This window comes from Colobus angolensis, unplaced genomic scaffold (assembly GCF_000951035.1).
Source record: "Colobus angolensis palliatus isolate OR3802 unplaced genomic scaffold, Cang.pa_1.0 Scaffold219, whole genome shotgun sequence".
NCBI classification, from domain to species: domain Eukaryota; kingdom Metazoa; phylum Chordata; class Mammalia; order Primates; family Cercopithecidae; genus Colobus; species Colobus angolensis.
Window position 1 is genome coordinate 1,117,160 of NW_012115366.1, and position 19,870 is coordinate 1,137,029.

A 19,870-nucleotide genomic window follows, 5' to 3' on the forward strand; every position below is an offset into this window, starting at 1 on the left:
CAAAATCTGATTCTTCAGATCTGCCTTGGTGGTTGATCAATGTGATGTAGTTTTTCACCATCTTGGCAACCTTCTATAGCCTTGTACTTGTTCTGTTTATGCACCTGTTAGTATTTGAGTATTTGAAAAAAAAAAACAGCTGGGTGTGGTGGCTCACGCCTAGAATCCCAGCACTTTGGGAAGCCAAAGTGGGTGGTTCACTTTGGCTCAGGTCAGGAGCCAAGGCTCAGGTCAGGTCAGGAGGTCAGGAGTTCGAGACCAGCCTGGCCAACATGGTGAAACCCCGTCTCTACTAAAAATACAAAAAATCAGCCAGGGTGGTGGCAGGTGCCTGTAATCCCAGCTACTTGGGAGGCTGAGGCAGGAGAACCGCTTGAACCCGGGAGGCGAAGGTTGCAGTGAGCCGAGAAAGCACCATTGCACTCAAGCCTGAGCAACAAGAGCAAAACTCCACCTCAAAAATGAAAGAAAAGAAAACAGAAAAGAGAGGGAAAGGAAGAGAAAGAGAAAGAGAAAGAGAGAAAGAGGAAGAGGAAGAGGAAGGAAGGAAGGAAGGAAGGAAGGAAGGAAGGAAGGAAGGCAGGCAGGCAGGCAGGCTCAAGGCAATGTGCCAGCTATCTTTAGGTGGCCCTACCACCCAAGGCTGGGAGGCACTTGGCACACCCATGAACATGCTAATTGCACTCAGACACCCAGCTCCATTGCTCCTTCCTTCTTCCAATGAGGGAGGAGCGCACACCAGTCAACAACAGTCCAAGCGGACCAGAGCTGGAGTGTCCTGAGGCTGGCTTGCTAGCTTTTCCAGGACATCATACCACCCCTTCACAACAGCTCAGCACACCCAACCACTGATCAATATTGACAGATCTACACATTTAGTTATTAACACAAATTAACCTTGAGGATTAACTAGTATAAGAAAATTCTCAATCTCCAAATACCACCAGGATAAACATGCACAGCAACAAATCCTGAAGGAAGGGTTAATGGAAGAAATATGAGACAATGAAAAATGCAAATTTTAGTACATTCAACAAGGCTTAAACTATTGCATCCACAATATAAGAGAGCAAGCTCTTAAAGAAAAAAAAAGCCCTCACAATATTTAGAGCCCTCGCAAAATGTAAAAGAATGAATAAAACCAAACTAGACAGAAAAAAAAAATCCTTAACAGGTTAAATAGGAGACTACGTATCGCTAAAGAGCAACCTGCAAGAAAATGCTATGAACTGGCCGGGTGCAGTGGCTCACACCTATAATCCCAGCACTTTGGGAGGCTGAGGTGGGCAGATCATAGGTCAGATTGAGACCATGCTGGTCTACATGGTAAAACCCTGTCTCTACTAAAAACAGAACAAAAACAAAACAAAACAAAACAAAAAAAATTAGATAGGAGTAGTGGCGTGTGCCTGTAGTCCCAGCTACGTGGGGGGCTGAGGCAGGAAAATCACTTGAACCTGGAGGCGGAGGTTGCAGTGAGCAGAGATCATGCCACTGCACTCCAGACTGAGTGAAAGAGCGAGACTCCGTCTCAAAAAAATAAATAAATAAATAAAAATTATGAATTGTATGTTAACAAATTCAATTACTGAGATGAAATAGACAAATTCCTAGAAAAACACAGATTACCAAAACTGACTCACTCAGAAAATGAAAATCTGAATAGATCTATGACAGACTGAATTAATAATTAAAAATTTTCCCACAAAGAAAAAGGCCAGGCCCATTTGGTTTCACTGGTGAATTCTATCAACATCTAAAGAATAATTAATGCTAATCTTTGATGAACTCTTCCAGTAAATAGAGGAGAAGGAGTATATTCCAACTTACTCTAAGAGGCCAGTACTACCCTGCTATGAAAGCCAGACAGTAATCACAAAAGAAGAAAACCACAAACTTATATCCCCCTCATGAATGTAGACACAAAATCTCCAACTAGCAAATAGAATCCAACAGCAGATTAAAAATATATATCATGATAAAAAAGTATACATCATGACTGAATGGGCTTTATCCCAGGAATGCAAAACTGGCTTAACATTCTTAATTAATGTAATACATAGTATTAATAGAATAAAGAACAAAACTGCATGATCATCTAAGTAGACACAGAAAAAGTGTTTGACGAAATCTAGCACTCATTCATTATAAAACCCTCAAAAAACTAGAATAGAAGGAAACCTTCTCAACCCAATAAAGGGTATGTACAAAAAAAATCTAAACTAATATCATATTTAATAAAGACTGAATTATTTTCCCTTAAAAAAAAGGAACAAGACAATGATGTACACTGAAAACTACAAAACAATGCCAAAAGAAAGTAAAGAGGTAAATAGACATTCCAGGTTCATAGGCTAGAAGATTTAACCTTGTTAAGATGGCAAAGGCCAGGCGTGGTGGCTCACACCTGCAATCCCAGAACTTTGGGAGGCAGAGGCAGGAGGACTGCTTTGAGCCAGGAGTTCAAGAACAGCCTGGGCAACATGGCGAAATCTTCTCTCTAAAAAAATACAAAAATTAGCTGGGTGTTGGTGGCTCACGCCTGTAGTACCAGCTACTGTAGAGGCCGAGGCTGGAGAATCACTTGAGCCTGGGAAAGTGGAGGTTGCAGTGAGCCAAGATAGCACCACTGCACTCCACCCTGGGTGACAGAGTGAGACCCTGTCTCAACAAACAAACAAACTGGCAGTACACCACAAATTGGTCAATAGATTCAATGCAAACCTTATCAAACCAGTTGGCTTTTTGTTGTTGCAGAAAATGACAAGCCTTCCTAAAATTAATATGGACATGCAAGAAACCCAGAAAAGCTATAACAGTCTTGTAAAATAAGAACAAAGGTGGAAGAATTAGATTTCCCAATTTCAAAACTTATACAAAGCCACAGTAATCAAAACAGTGTAATACTGGCAAAAGGAGAAACATAAGTCAACAGCACAGAAATGAGAGCTTAGAAATAAGTTTCTAGATTCACAGCCAACTGATTTGCAACAAATGTGCCAAGAAAATTCAATGGTTAAAAAAAAAAAAGTCTTTTCAACAAATGGTGCAGGGACCACATCCACAGGCAAAAACAGAGTTTTGGACCCCTACCTCACACCATATACAAAAATTAACTCTAAATGGATAAAGGACCTAACATAAGACATACATCTACGAAACTTTTCAAAGAAAACGTAGGAGCAAATCTATGTGATTTGCTCTGTGCACTGATTTTCTAGATACAATACCAAAAAGCACATGGGATAAAATAAAACAGATACATGGAACTTAATCAAAACTGAAAACTTCTGATTTCAAAAGGCATATTAAGAAAGTAGAAAGAAACCCATATAATGGGAGAAAGTATTTGCAAATAATATATTCAATGGGGACTTCAGAATTCATAAAGAACTCTTACAATTCAATAATAAAAAAGACAACATAACTGAAAAATGGGCAAAGAATTTGAATATATATTTCTCTAAAGAAGACATACAAAAGGCTAACTAATGAAGCTGATGTTCAATTTCATCAGTTATCAGGAAAACACAAATCAAAACAACAGTGAGATGCCATTTCTCATCCACTAGAACAGTTTTAATTAAAAAGATGGTCAGTAACAAGTACTGGCAAGCACGTGGAAAAATATGAACCTTCATATGATGTTGGTGAGGGCATAAAATGGTGCAGCTACTCTAGAAAATCTCATGCCTATTATTTCTCATTTCCATGCCCAGCCCTAGGAAACCACTAAACATCTACTTTCTGTCTTTGGACATTTCATATAAATGGCATCATGCAACGCATAATCTTTTGCACCTGGCTTCTTTTACATAGCATGTTTTCTTAGGGTAATCCATGTCAGAAAATAATGCTGCAGCTACTCTAGAAAACCTCATGCCTATTATTCTTCATTTCCATGCCCGGTCCTAGGAAACCACTAAACATCTACTGTCTTCGGACATTTCATATAAATGGCATCATGCAATGCATCATCTTTTACACCTGGCTTCTTTTACATAGCATGCTTTTTTTAGGGTAATCCATGTCAGAAAATATGTCAGTACTTCATTCCTTTTTATTGCCAAATAATATTACACTGTATGAACATACAACACTTTGTTCATCCATTTGCCAGCTATTTGGCTTGTTTTCACTTTTGCTTATTATGAATAATGTTGCTATGAGCATGATGCTATGAGAATGATGCTATAAGCATGAGCATTTATATACAAGTTTTTGGGTAACATATGTTTTCAATTTTCTTGGGTATGTACCTAGGAGTAAAAACTGCTGGGCTATATGATAACTCTATATTTAACTTTTTGAGGACCTGCCAACCTGCATGGGAGTTCCAATTTCTACATATCCTTGCTAATACTTGTTATTAACTGATTTATTGATTATAGCCATCTCAGTGGGTGTAAAGTGGTATCTAATTGTGGCTTTGACTTGCATTTCTCTAATGATGAATGATACTGAGTATCTTTTTGTATGCTTATTGGCCATTTGTGTTTCTTCTCTGGACATATGTCTACTTAAATCCTTTACCCATTTCTTAATTGGGTTGTCTATTGTTGAGTTTTAAGAGTTATGTGTTTTGGACATTAGATTCTTATTAGATATATAATTTGCAAATATTTTCTCCCATTCTCTGGGTTGTCATTTTACTAGATACATTCTTGATATTAATGAAAAAGCAGAGATTTAAATATTTCATTAAAAAGTTAACTCCTAGTAGATTAAAAATGGAATTGCAGATCCCCTAAATCTTAGTAAGGAAAAAAGGGAACATGGAAAATTTGATCCAGTTTAGTAGACAAAAAATTGGTTCCTGGTGTTAGTTTACATTTTCCTCTTCTATTTCTTTTTCTGATAATGGCTTCTTTATCTCCAATAACCACTTTTTCGGTTGGGTTCACATTTAGCTTTTTATTTTTTCTCTGGAGGGTGGGAGTTTATATATTTTGGATGATCATCAGTTGTTACATACAGTGCAGGTATTTTCTCCCAGTCTGTCTCTGGCCTTTAACCTTTGTTTACAGTGGACTTCCCCTTACAAAGTCCTCACAAAGAGCCCTGTTGTCAATGGCACTGTCTGACAGGCTCTTAGAGAAGTTCTTGACCGCTAATCTCTGAGCAGTCTTTGCACCAGCCCAGTCTCTCCCAGTTGTTCTAGAAGCAGACAGACACATTGCTGAGTGGTCACTTCAAGTCTGAATCAAAGGTCAATTTCTTAGAATTGGTTTCTTAGGAACCCACCACCACTCCCAGCAGGTCCAGGTCAGGCCTTGGATCACACCTTCTCATCTATTCCTTCTTGTACCAACCATTAGGAAGAAGGAAGGGGCTGAGGGAAGGGAGTTACATATACACAACGTAGCTTTCAAGGTTTTATTCTTCATAAATCGGTAATGAAACACTTGAATTTGGATATGCAAGGCATCTTACCTGGACAGTGAATGAAAGACCAGTTGTATCTGCTGTCCTCCAGACACATGCTGGAATTGAGCAGGGGCTGTGGATAGAAATTTCCTGTAGGGGCCTGCGAAGGCATCTTCACTGGTCCTTTATAGGAACCCTCTATGCATTTCCCTTTGCCAGTATTGCTGGGATCAGTACACCAGCCACAGCCTGGTTGCTCCAAGCAATGACTACAGGTACAGTAGCCTGAACAATTTTCAGCTATTAAAAAAAAAAAGTAGTAATTGACTATCACAGGTAGATCTGAATTCACTGTATTTAAATTACATTTTTCTTTAACAGACTATTCAACTGGCATGAGTCAAAAATACTATTCTGTCTTGATTATCTAAAAGAGATAACGAATGTAAAGAGCCCAGTATTTTGCCCAATACATAACAGAGATGACCCTTCCCTCCTCTCTCAATTCCAGGATATTGAAGGCAAAAGGGACCTTAGAGGTTATCTATTGGAAAGCATTTACTTTACAAATTATGACATTCAGATATGGAGATATTACATGGATTGCACAATATGCCACTGAGGATGGACAAGTTATTTCTGTACTCTGTGATCTGTCCTACATTTGTTTACTGTCAATGTGCCTGATTCTGTATGAAGGTTCTCATCAGGCAACAATGTCCCGATGGCAGTCTCTGGTCAGGTTTGAGCAGAGGTCATGTCCAGTCTTGTTTCTAAAATGTTAAGAGGCTGAGAGCACAGCCCCATGGCTGAGTTGTTGCCTATACAGAGGGCATGCATAAGTGCCTAGGGCTCCCTTTTTCACTTACGGGGACAGGTGCTCATCGTATACCACTCCATACACTGGCCAAAAGGGAAAGAGGCCACGTAGGCATTGGAGTCCACACACTGCTTCATGTTGCTGCACCACATGCACTCAGAGCTGCCACTGGTGCACTCTCCACATGCTGTCCTCAAGGCACATGGTGTCCGGCATTGCTTGGCACTGTGGTTTGCTGGGAATGAAACCCAAGAGAGACACTTAGAGCCCCCACCACGTCTGCTAAGGTTAAAGACTTTTCTTTCTTTTTTTTTTTTTTTTTGGGACAGAGTCCATTCTGTCTCCAGGCCAGAGTGCAGTGGCACAATCTTGGCTCACTGCAACCTCCGCCTCCTCAGTTCAAGTGATTCTCCTGCCTCGGCCTCCCAAGTAGCTGGGACTACAGGCGCATGCCATCACATCCGGCTAATTTTTTGTATTTTTAGTAGAAATGGGATTTCACCATGTTAGTAGAAATGGGATTTCACGATGGTCTCGATATTCTGACCTCGTGATCCACCTGCCTTGGCCTCCCAAAGTGCTGGGATTTTAGGCGTGAGCCACTGTGCCCGGTCAAGACTTTTCAAATGTGGGTGATGACCCATTAATGTGCCATGCAATCAATTAAATGAAAGAAAATAGAAAACAATAAAAGTCATCAAGTACTGTTTAGTCAAGTGTATTTACACGCTTGCGGAAAAAATAAATTTTCTTTTCAAAGAGCATCAAGGACAAAGATGAGGAAACAGTGAATCTTTCCAAAAAGTAGGGCTGTAAGCCCCTGAGTTTGGGGACCCAGGATGAACTTTAGGGGTTTTACAACCCACTTGAATATGTAAAATCTCATGTTTGCAATTTTGGAGGGAAGAAGGACCATAGCATTCATTAAATTCACCAAAGGATTCAGAATTCTGAAAGGCTGCTGGACAGCTCCCCTAGAGAAGTTTAGAAATCATATTTTAAGGTGACTTCTACAATGCTATGAATTCTCTTCTACACCTCTGTAATTCCTCAAATTATTTTCCCAAAACTGGACACAATGCAAATGGAGTCCAGCCTCCCAAAATAACCCACAATTCCACCGACTGCTTATGAGTTCCTCTGCAGGAGGAGGAGGAGGCTCGTTTTGGGTTGTCTTCATGCCGCAGCAGCTACCCCTGGGCCTGCCTTTAGTTAGCCGAAATGTAGCCCAGAGAGACTGAAAGCTGGGAAGCTACTCCGAGTGTCTGTCCGCTCAGTACTCTCCCACAGCTCTCGCGCAGTTCTGGGTTGCTTCTGTCCTCGGTTATAGAACTGCTCTCATCACTTTTCTCCCTGTTGACACTACCTTTCTGAACACTGTTACTGTAGTGACTTGCTTGCTTTACTAATCTTTTCTTTGTTTTTATTTTCCTTCTTTGTTTTTTCTTCCACTGCATTTCTCTGCCAACACCAGTATATTTACCTTTCAGAGCAATTCTCAATACTTTTTCTGGTCAATAAACCTATCAATCTCATTGTTAATTGGAATATCAGTTTCTTTGAGTAGGTTATTATTACTTTGAATAGTTAGTTATTTTTGGTTTTGTTTATAATTAAAACTATTCAGGGTCCCAGAATATTTCCTTCTGCTTCTGAAATCTGGGTTATACTCTGCTTTGCATGCTTGAAATCAATACTTTATCTGTTTTCATGACTACTTCACACATCTCAGCAATGAACTATGCCTCCTATGGTTTCTCTCACATTAAACTCTGAATACCACCTAATTCACCCGTGAACTTACCAGGCCTTTCACAGACACTACCATTGAGTGGGTTGATGCAGGTCGCAGCCTTCAGTCCCCGAGTACTGGGTTCTGATAAAATTCCACAGAATCCAGCATCACTGGGCTCAGATGGCATCCACTGTAGTAAACTATTTGTAAATGGGGACATATCTTCCCAGCACCAGTAGGACACATTGATCTTCCGAAGGCCGACCCATGGGGTTAAAGTGAGCTTGGACTAAAGGCAAAAGAGACACAACTATAAATACAACCAACATCTTTTTTTTTTTTTTTTTTTTTTTAAATTTTGGAGATGGAGTCTTGCCATGTTGCCCTGGCTGGTTTCAAACTCCTGAGCTCAAGCGATCCTCCCACCTCGGCCTCCCGAAGTGTTGAGATTACAGGCATGAGCCACCATGCCTGGCCTGAATATAACCAACATCTTGACCAAAACAAGCTTCTAGATAAAAACCACCAAGTTAAGTATACCCCATAGACATAGAAAACCTCTCTATCCCTTGACTCAGCCATGGTAGATTAGGACAGATCATCACTTCAATATGGCCATTTTATAAAGGATAAAAATGTAGCTCAGAGAAGACAATATATCGTAAAATTCACAGAAATCATAGCAAAGCAGTATTTAAGTTCTGAAATACCTATATGAAGAGATGGCTATCCCCAAACACAGGTTGAGTATCCCTAAACCGAAATCCAAAACACTCCAAAATCTAAAACTTTTTGAGTGCCAACATGATGCTGAAGGAAAATGTTCACTAGAGCATTTTGGATTTCCAGATTAGGGATGTTGAACTGGTTAGTATAATGCAAATATTCTAAAATTTGAAACGCTGCTCATCCAAAGCATTTCAGATAAGGGATATTCAACTTACACCACATTTGCTTTATCCATTCATCCATCCTGGTACTGGATTTTATAGGGAATAATAGGACAGTGACATCTGGGATAGTCTGTCTTCTGCTCTCCTGAAATTTCCTTCTCATTGCAATTTTTAAAAAGTTTTAAAAATCAAAATAAAAATTTTAGCCAAGAAATGGTAAGTATTCCTAATTTTGGTAGTTATAAAACAAAAGATATACTGTATTTCCCTCCCTTTGTTTTCTTTTGAGACAGGGTCTCACTCTGTTGCCCATGCTGGAGTGCAGTGATATGATCATGGCTCACTGCAGCCTCAAATCCCTGGGCTCAAGCAACCCTCTTGTCTCAGCCTCCCACGTAGCTGGAACTACAAGTATGTGCCGCCACTATGCCAGGCTAATTTTTTAAAAAAAACTTTTTGTAGAGACGGGGTCTCCCTATGTTGCTCAGGCTAGTCTGGAACTTCTGGGCTCAAGCAATTCTCCCTCATTGGCCTCCCAAAGTGCTGGGATTACAGGCATGAGCCACCATACCCAGCCTATTTCCATTTTTGAGAGGAAAAAATACACATGCCTACTAAAAGACCTAAAAAATAAATAGATCCAAAAGAAAGAAAGAAAGTTAAAAATACTTTTGAAAGGCCCTTCAATAATTTCTTTGCCTTCATGATAAAACTCAGATCCATTACTATAGTAGCCACAGCCTCGCAGGGTCTGGCCTTGGTTCCTTCTTGAAGCTCAGCTATAAAAATCCCCTCCCATTCAGCCTGCAGTGAACCATGCAAACTTACCTGCAGCTCACTCAAAGAGCCATTCCCTTAATCATCTCCCTCTACATCTCACACATGGGAGTACTAATTAATGCACAGGAAGCCCTTCCCTCTTCAACATCCTAATTCACTCCTTCTCACCTTCAGGGGTCACCTCCTTCCAGCTTTCTACCAGCCAGTCTCTGTCCTAAAGGCTAGGCTGGGTGCCCTTTCTTGTTTTTCCATAAAAATCTGGGCTCTACCAACTGGGCTACATCTAGAGGTATAGCTGTGGAAGGTCATTACACTTCAGTTGTCTCTCATCTGTCAGTCTTATCATTAAGACTGTGAATTTCTGTTTCATAAACGTGGCCACAGCAGATTAGAATACCTAGAAATGTTTAGAGTTAGAAAACCTAAGGAAGAGAGAAAGGGTACCAGAAGTATATCTGTGGCCACCTGGTTGAACCCTTTTAACTTCTGTGGACTCGAGAGTCATTGTAAGAGATGCCAGGATAATAAACAAAGCTGGGAGCCATCCATTTTCTGAGGGAACGAATGACTATGGGAAAGGTCAGCTGCCAGTCAAGGATGGAATGCTGGAAGAGACCCACATTTGGACATGGGAAGAGAAACAACAGAGACAGTTGCCAATGGAGATTCTGAAATCTGAAAAAGCTATCAAAATATTATGAAATGCCAAATGTGGTCACAGTAGCCTGAGGTAAACACACTAAGAATATGTCGCCAATGTTTGAGTGTCCATACCCTATCTAAGTTGCACTGAAAAAAGGGACTAATTGGAGAAAAGTAAATACAGGGCACCTCCCACCAGTCTCAGAATGGCCCTATAGGTGGTACATAGAGGCCACATGCAGCCAAGACCCAGGCCACATTTCCATACCTTCACATGAAGAAGGCTGTATCCAAGGAAGTGTTGCCCTCAACTCCTCCCTGCTTGATAAGAACATTTCCACTAAACGTTTCTGCACCACAGCTGAAACTGCTGAAAGAACTTTGTTTTATGAGTCTACTTAACTGAGGGTAGGATCACAATTTATGACTCTGGACTAAAAATGACAAAATGTGATGATGCAATATCGACTATAAGCCCCCTGAGAGCACTGGGTGGACAGGCAGAGAACTGAGCCTTTCTGGGCTTAGAAACTCTTGAAAAGAAGGTACTCTCTTCTTTTGAGACGGCTGGGCTGTGAAAGACCCAAGCAGATGTACATTTCTTTTGTTTTGTTTTGTTTTTTTGTTTTGAGATGGAGTATCGCTCTGTCGCCTAGGCTGGAGTGCAGTGGCGCGATCTCGGCTCACTGCAACCTCCACCTCCTGGGTTCAAGCAATTCTCCTGCCTTGACCTCCTGAGTAGGTGGGACTACAGGCGCACACCAACATGTCTGGCTGATTTTTGTATTTTTACTAGAGACGGAGTTTTACCATATTGGTCAGGCTAGTCTTGAACTCCTGACCTCAGGTGATCCACCCGTCTCAGCCTCCCAAAGTACTGGGATTACAGGAGTAAGCCACCGCATCCAGCCGAGATGTACATTTCTTAATGGTAATTATACAGTATTATGCACTATTATAATACCTTAACTTCAAGGAACTCAGGTGATTTAATCCAACCTAGCTAATTATCAGTGGCCGAGAATCTCCTTCTCCCCTAGCAGAATCTAGAGGTAAAACAGATATGAAATCACCTACTGATGTCACCAGAGTATGTACACATATACATGTTGCAATTCATCCCCCACATAATTATTCATAGATCTTATATATACAAAGTATTAAAAATTTTAAGATTAACAAGGCATATGAGGAAGTGACTCTGACAGCACAAACCCACAGTCCCTCAGGCTGCGTTTACCAGCACTCCCCCTCTTGCCAAGCACATCACACATATCCACAGCCTTCCACATGCAAGTTGCAGTCATGCCCTTGATAGAAAGGTGGATACCAGAAACTTAAGTTTTGAGGATTTTAACTCACCATGCTCTGAGATGACTGCATTATTCGCAGCTGCTTAAGGACAAATTCTACCTTCTTCTGGGTTGTAAGAGAAGCCAAAACGGCATTGTGGTTCCTACAGAACAATTTAGCATTGTCATAATTCTCCTTGGCAGTAGTAATTTTCAAACATGAGTTTCCAACCAAATGCCAGCCAATGCCACAGATATTTTCTTTCATTCAGGGGAAAAGAGAAAAAAAAGAGTTTTAGAAATCAGACAAAACTACTATATTATTAGTTCAAATTATTGAATACCGAAATGGCCTTTCTAATTTAAATTCTAGGCACTTCGTTAGGATGTGGGAGCCTCTGACACATTATTAAGGGCCAAATGCAGAATACAAGAATTTAAAAATGTTTACTAGTGATATCTCCTGGATCCTAGAAAGCATATTCTGAGGTCACTTCTCCTATGTTTTAGAGGAAAACACCAGTTTGGTGCCAGTATTAGATTGGTATACTTCCTTCTGAAGAACAATTAGAAAGAAAACTAAAATCCTAAGTGAAAAGCAGACAAATGAATATGCATATTGGACAGCTGGGGTAAAAACTGCAAGAATGGAAACAAAGCAAGGAATTAACAAATTTATAGTCTCCAAAAGCTGCACTATATTTTTATATTATCAGGTGGAAGGTACAATCAAGTATACACAGCATCCCAAAAGCAAGATGAGAAGGTCCTTCTTGGGAAACAACCCAAGTGATATGGCTATAGCATACAAGGCAAGCTTGTAGTCTGCTACCTGTGATCATCCTGAACCCACACAAGGTACTGCACAGAAGCTATGAATGCTTCTTGGAAGACAATGAAAGAACAAAGTAACTTCACCAGAACCAAAGTACTTTGGAGACATCAACAATGTTCATTAACAGTAACAATCACTGAGATAAAAGAAAGGTAACATGGGAAAGAGATCATTTAAGAACAGACAAAGACTTGCTCCTCACAGTGTAGCAGTCGACCAGATAAAATGCACACTCCAGCTCCCACCGCACATTTGCACCAGAATATGCCTTTCGCAAAATTTCCAGGTCTTTTGCTGTACCTTAAAATTTGAGACACACTGAGATAAAGAAAAGAGTCCCACTCTGCAAGCTGAATCAAAAACTTCCAAGGGACATTCAAAAAGGGCCTGGTCCAAACCAACTTCCCTAAACAAGCTCAGATGTTGTGCAGAGCCAAGGAAGTTCCCCTTCCTGGACCATCCTGGTTGAACAAATATATCACAGTAGTTCAATCATGGCTGGCTGGTCTCAGGCCCTGAATTCGTTATCCTGAACCTCAGAAGTAGCATATATTGAGGTTTTCAGGGCTGGAGATCACCCCTAAAAGGTGCTGCTGACAGAAATACCCATCCTCTCCTTCTCAGAGGCCCATTCGCAGGTGCCGACAAATAAATCCCAGTGGTTAACAAGAAGTACTCTCCATAAAGTGCTCAGCAGACTGGCTGCTGAGACGTCGTGTTCTAGTCCCAGGTTATCGAAGGTGGATGGGAAAGAGACAAGGAGCAGGCTTAGTGATACAGAACCAAGCTGTCACTCAATTCTCCAGAGCAGTGAAGGACGTTTCACTTTATTTCAAAGGACAGTAGGAGGAAATACTTAAGAACAGTATTTTAGTTAAAAACAAAAAACCTCATAATACTGGTGTGGGGGATGAATGGACAGAATTAGCTTTTCCCCTCTGCTAGGTTCAAGCTAGGCTGCACAGTGTTGGGGGAAGTGGGGTGAAGTCTTGGACCCACACACACCAAGATGACCCTGCAAGGCCTACCGGGCAGGGCAATGCACTCCTGATTCCGGGGCTCCCACTGGCAATTCTGGTCCAGGGCACAGCTCCTGCAGCTGGTCTTCTTGTTACAGTAGTACATGGGGTTATCCTTGGGGCAATTCTCATACCTAAAAATGGAGATCTAGAACACAGTGGACAAAAGCTTTTCTCCCGAATCCACAGAGAGAACTTATGGTGAGGACTAACAGAACACTGTAGACAATAAAATCTAATTGAGGAAGCAAACTGCAAATAAATAGATTAGATAGATAGATAGATAGATAGATAGATAGATAGATAGATAGATAGATAGATAGATAGACAGATAAAGTTGCAGTAGCTCTGCAGTGGGAACACTACAATGGAATGTTCTAGTCAAGGACACGCTTTTAACTGGCAAGGAAGCAGCCCACTCTTTTAAACACCATGCCTCAACCTGCTCATCTGTAAAATGGGAATGTTGACCTTGCTGCTTTTCAAATGCTCACTTCAAAAGTCTGAAAGTTTTCTATTTTATGAACTGCATGAGACTGACAAAAAAAAAAAAAAGTCTTGTAAGCTGTCAAAAACTATAAAAGCCTGGGTCATCTTATAACTTAAATTTAAAAATCTATATATGATGAGCAGTGAGATTATGCCAAACCAAGATATAAAACAAGGAGATTTTGCAGTCTGTCATTTCCACAGTTCAAAACGGGCCACTATACACCTGACTCACTCTCAGTCTCAAACCCTAACTTGCTATCAAAACCTGGCACTGGTAAAGGGAGGTCACTATTAGATGCCTCAAACCAAGGATCCAGTGCTTAGTCACGGCCATGCCCAGGGACAACAGTCCTACCTTCTTCTAAAACACAACAAATTCCCGGGGCTAGTAGGACCCTTGGAATATAAAGAACATCTCTTCCTAAAGGAAAACCTCAGGGATAATAAAATCCAAATAGAAACCCATTTGAAAAGTAACTCTGGGCTATTATTTATACCATATACATTATAAAAGCTAAACCTATGACAAATTAGGATTTTTCTGAAATCTCTGAGAAACAGCCTCTGACCTGGCCTTCCGTGCAGCTGTGGTTCCTGGGGACACAATGGTCATTGCACCAGTGGCAGTCATTGGTGTTGGCTGTGCAGCTGTAACAATCCGTGTGCTGGTCACATCTGTCATGGTCAAGAGCTACAAAGAAAAGAAAATCTCATCAACTGAGACAACTTCAGTTGAGCACAATCTGACGCTAAAGTTAAAAAAAAATCGTAACAATGGTTAAGAAGTAAAATGAAGAATGAAACTGGCAGGAAAATATATTTGGTATGTTCTGGTTAAAATAATATTTAGAGATAGACAATCTAAAGAAACACTGCTTTGTATCCCAAAGAAAGAAGTACACAGAAAGTGAAAACAAGGATAGGTTAATTTAACAACTGTAAGATATAATGAAAGTAAATTCTGGCTCTTTGAATACTTTTCTTTCCAAGAAAAAAAAATCAACTAGTAATAGAATGAACACCAAAGAAGCCCAGGAGCCAAAATATTGTAGGAGATCAAGTCATTCCTCCTAGTTATAAATGCAAGGCTAATTTGGGCACAGGAAGTAGGCAGCACTACAGAACTGTGCAGGAGGCATTAGGCTGAGCTGCATTTTGTACGTACATGTAAATTGAAGAGTGCAAGTTTGAGAACTTCTGGGCTACTACAGAACTGCTGCATCTCCTGTTGACTCTAGAAAAGAGAAGCTGCACGGCTGGGCGCAATGGTTCATGCCTATAATCCCAGCACTTTGGGAGGCCAAGGCGGGCGGATCACGAGGTTAGGAATTCAAGACCAGCCTGGCCAACATGGTGAAATCCTGTCTCTACTAAAAACAGAAAAATTAGCTGGGCATAGTGGCATGTTCTTATAATCCCAGCTACTCAGGAGGCTGAGGTAGGAGAACTGCTTGAATCAGGACCCGGGAGGCGGAGGTTGCAGTGAGCTGAAATTGCGCCATTGCACTCCAGCATGGGCTACAGAGTGAGACTCTGTCCCCGCACCCTCCCCCCCACCAAAAAAAAAGAGAGGCTGCACAACCATGTTGTCTCATCTGTTCAGCCATCTCGTGTACATCGCACATGGGGGAATTCACAAACAAGAAAAGGCAGGTCCCACCCTCACAAAGACCCCAGCAGTCAGCTCCTTAGGCTGCTCTTGCTGTCCTGGTCATTATCCCAAGGACTGGGCCCACCCAGAAAGTGGGGTGAAACAGGGAACTGAAGTCTCAGATGAGATGACAGCAAATGGGTTGATATGAACACCTAAGGTAATTCAACACTATTTCCTATAAATATGCACATTTAATTTGAACTTTTAAAATTTTGTTTAAAAATGAACTATTTCACTGATTTTATCCCTTTCAAGAGACGAACTAACCCTGCTAAGTTCTGGTAATCTTGGTTCTCCAGCACCCACCAGCCCACCAATGAACCTGGGTGGGTTGCCTGGGTGGCTTTTTTTTTTTTTTTTTTGAGACAGAATCTCATTCTGTCACCCAGGCTGGAGTGCCAGTGGCATAATCATGCCTCACTGCAGCCTCAACATCCTGGGCTCAAGCGCTCTCGCCTCAGCCATCCTAGTAGTTGGGACTACAGGCTTACACTACCACGCCCACACCTGGCTAATTTTTGTTTTTGGTAGAGACAGGGTCTCACTATGTTGCTCAGGCTAGTCTTGAACTCCTGGGCTCAAGTGATCCCTGTGCCTCAGCCTCCCAAAGTGCTGGGATTACAGGCATGAGCCCCTGTGGCCAGCCCAGTGTGTTCTTACTGAGAATTTATGTTAGTGAAAAGTTTAACTTGGAGCAGCATCCCAGGAATGAAAGCTGCTTCTATCCATCGTAACTCTCAAGTTAACTGCAACACCAATCCTACTAGTAAGAAATTCAGCCAACATACTTTAAATTACTTGATGTAAATAAATATCTGGTAGAGACAACATTCTTCCTTTTAAAGAACTTTCTGGCCATGCACAGTAGCTCATGCCTGTAATCCCAACACTTTGGGAGGCTGAGGGGGGCAAATCACTTGAGGTCAGGAGTTCCAGACCAGGCTGGCCAACATGGTAAAACCCTGTCTCTACTAAAAATATAAGAACTGGGCATGGTGGCAGGTGACTGTAATCCCAGCTTGAGTATTACAGGCTGAGGCATGAGAATCACTTGAACCTGGGAGGCGGAGGTTGTAGTGAGCTGAGATCATGTGGCTGTACTCCAGCCTGAGCAACAGAGACTCTGTCTCAAAAAATAAATAAATAAAAATAAAATAAAAAAAGAACTTTTTAATATATCACTTCACTGTACTGCATTGTGCTCTATGTCACAGCAATACAGGACAAGCAGCAAAGCAGGCAGAAGGAAGAAAACAGCTTGGAAAACATGAGGGGAGGTTCTAAAAGCAGGGATCATTGCCCATCCTCAGTAACTGTCTGTCTTGATATCACTGTTGTATCCAACTAGAGAAGCTAGACAAAAATACTTGGCAAGGACAGCAGCTCTCCCTCTCTCCACCAAAATAATTTACTTCAACATGGCTTTTCTGGGCTGACTCTCCTAATTTCATCCTTAATGTTAGATCTGCATCCAATATGGTAGCCAGTAACCACAAATGTATTTTAAATTAAAATTAAACTAACATTTCAAGTATTTGATAGCCCATGTGGCTAGTGGCTACCCTATCGGGACAGTCCAGACACAGAACATTTCCATCATCAAAAATAAAGTTCTACTGGATGGAACTGCCTCAGAGCAACCACAGCCGGGATCTGGGGTCAGTACGCAAAGTCTACACAATGCCAAGAAGGTTATGTCTCCATCACCCGCAGACAGCTTCTACGAGCCACATGGCATGTCCCCATCCGAGATGTTTACAAACCAATTTTCAAATACCCAAAAACACGTTCTACAAGTTATTACTGAATAATCTTGGATAATAAGGTGAACATAAAAAGCATACATATGCTAAGTTCCTTCACAATTCAGATAAAATGAGGTCTCAAATTCATTAAAATCTAAGTAGAGAAAAAAAACATACTTCTTTTGGAAAAACATTCTGATTTTAACTTTTCTTCTTGTTCATCAGTTGCCAGCGCCCACGAGATACACTGAGATGACCCTGTGTCCCACACACACCGGATACCAGGTCCTGCTGCTAAACAAGCGGCTTCACTCCGATGCCCATCACACTGTTCCGAGGTGAATACCAGGATGTCACTGAGGAGGAGACTATTGAAACCACCGAACACATACATGGTACTAAGAGGAAAAAGGGAGAGAAGAAATTTACCAGAGACTTAGATAACAATTGCATTCTATACTTTTTTTTTTTTCTTTGGGACAGAATCTTACTCTGTTGCCTAGGCTGGTCTCAAACTCCTGAGCTCAAGAGATCCTCTCGCCTCAGCCTCCTGAGTAGCTGGGACTACAGGCACACACCACCACATCCAGCTACCATGATACACTTTTTACAGACAATCTTCAAACAAATCTTACATAAGTCTTCTAAGAAATTATTTTTCAAGGTCTTAAAAAACATTCTTGTTCCCTTCCTTTCCAAATTCATCCTTTCATCCTGGCCTATAACTACCCAGAATAGTTCCAATAAGCTGCCTCCTCATCATAGCTACTGTATTAAAAAGTTCTCATGATAGCCTGGTGACTTTTAACCATGAGTCATTGGAAAATTTCAGTGTCAGGATATGCTCACATCTTTTAATACTAAACAGCAATTCTATATCTTCATTTTTTAAATATTAAAAATAAAAATGTACAAATTTAAAGCACAGGTAAAAGCCTCTGTAATTAAAGTTGTATATTGGTACAATTAAAGTTGTGTACTGGTACATGGATATGAGCCCAATCATAAACAGATAAAAGCACACATGTACATTTAGTAGACAGTAAAAGTGGCATCTTACATTAGTGGGAAAAGATGGTCTTTTTAGTAAATGGTATCAAGATAACTAAACATATGGAAAAAAATAAAATTGAATCTATTTCTCTATATTCTGGGATAAATTCCACATGGATCAGAGCACCTTCTGAAAAGAACAAAACACACAAGCACTAGAAGAATGGGTGTATTTCTCTATAACCTGAGAGTGAAAAAAAAAAAAAGACTTAAAATCCAGAAGGTAGGGGAAAAAAAGATTGAAAAATCTGGTTATATGAATTAAAAAGATGTTTTACATGGAAATAATGCTATAAGCAAAGTAAAAAAACAAATGATATGCTATGAAAAAAAGATTTACAAGTTATGTTATAGGAAAAGGACTATCCCTAACATAGAGGGGGGCTTCAGCCAGTTTGCAGAGAAAAAATGCAAATGACCTTAAACATATGAGAAGATGCTCTAATTTCAGTGCAAGAAAAATGCAAATTAAAACTATACTGAGGTAGCATTTCTCACCTGTAAGACTTGCAAAACAAAAACAGCACAAAAAATTGACAATATATGGATTGATGAGACTATGGGGCAACAGTCACTCTCACACACTACTGCTGGGCATGTAAAATGGTGCAGTACAGAGGGATTTGGCAAGCTCTAACAAAACTTTGCATTTACTTTTTGAATCTGAAATCGCATTTCTAGAAGTCTATTACAAAGACAGAACAGCAAAAATACAAGAAGAAGTACATGAGGCTATTCACTACAGCACTAACCCACTTATGCCAGAGGGCACATTTTTTTGTGTGAAAAATCAGACCTTGGGGATGACCTTGAGCAGTAGGATATAAATAACTCCCACAAGCTTAGCTTTCCAATAATGGAACACTAGGCATAAATGGGTTAATGATAATAGCAAAAGACTCAAATAGCCCCAAATGTCCATCAATTGAGGATGTGACAAACTATAATACATCCACATAATGAAATATTAGGCAGAGGTAAAAGGAATGAGGAAAATTTCTACATACTTCTATGGAGTGAGCTCCAGTACATACTGCTATGTGGGGGAAAAATGGAATGCAGAGAAAAGTATTCAAACAATGTAGCCATTTATCTCCTGGAGGGAACAAGAAGGTCAAACACACAAACGTGCAGACATAATTCATTTTCCTTTTAAAAAAGAAGCACACTACAGTTTCTCTTTAACCTGCCTTCTTAAAAAACCTAAAAACAATAGCCAACCCAGTAGCAATGAATATAACTAGTGCTTAGATTGTGCGTATCTAAAAACCATTCTTTCTCCCTCCTGTCACCCCTTAAATACTAGAACTTTTTAGAGAAAAACCTAATTTCATGTCTGGATGAAGAAATGTTCACAATGAGTCTAGCAGATCTTGTTATACTGGAAAGAAAAGACTAGGGTAGTATCAGATAAACTCAAAAGCTAACGTAAAGATGCCCTCATTGGCTAAAGATGGGAAATGTTTGAAATTTAATAAACACACAAACTACAATAGATTAAAACACATGAAGTATTTTTAAATCCATGAGTTCATAATGATAC

The 19,870-nt window shown here is 40.4% G+C and overlaps 1 protein-coding gene across 1 annotated transcript in view; it reads right to left on the reverse strand.

Annotated features, from left to right (window-relative positions):
* ATRN (attractin) overlaps nt 1-19,870 on the reverse strand; it is a 124,415-nt gene that overhangs the window by 68,847 nt on the left and 35,698 nt on the right. Inside the window, exons 12-18 of the mRNA XM_011943310.1 lie at nt 17,452-17,672; nt 14,445-14,566; nt 13,393-13,531; nt 11,600-11,790; nt 7,992-8,211; nt 6,237-6,422; nt 5,434-5,667 (exon numbers count right to left, since the gene is read on the reverse strand). Coding sequence (XP_011798700.1) covers nt 5,434-5,667; nt 6,237-6,422; nt 7,992-8,211; nt 11,600-11,790; nt 13,393-13,531; nt 14,445-14,566; nt 17,452-17,672 — 1,313 coding nt within the window. The remainder of the gene's footprint in view (nt 1-5,433; nt 5,668-6,236; nt 6,423-7,991; nt 8,212-11,599; nt 11,791-13,392; nt 13,532-14,444; nt 14,567-17,451; nt 17,673-19,870) is intronic.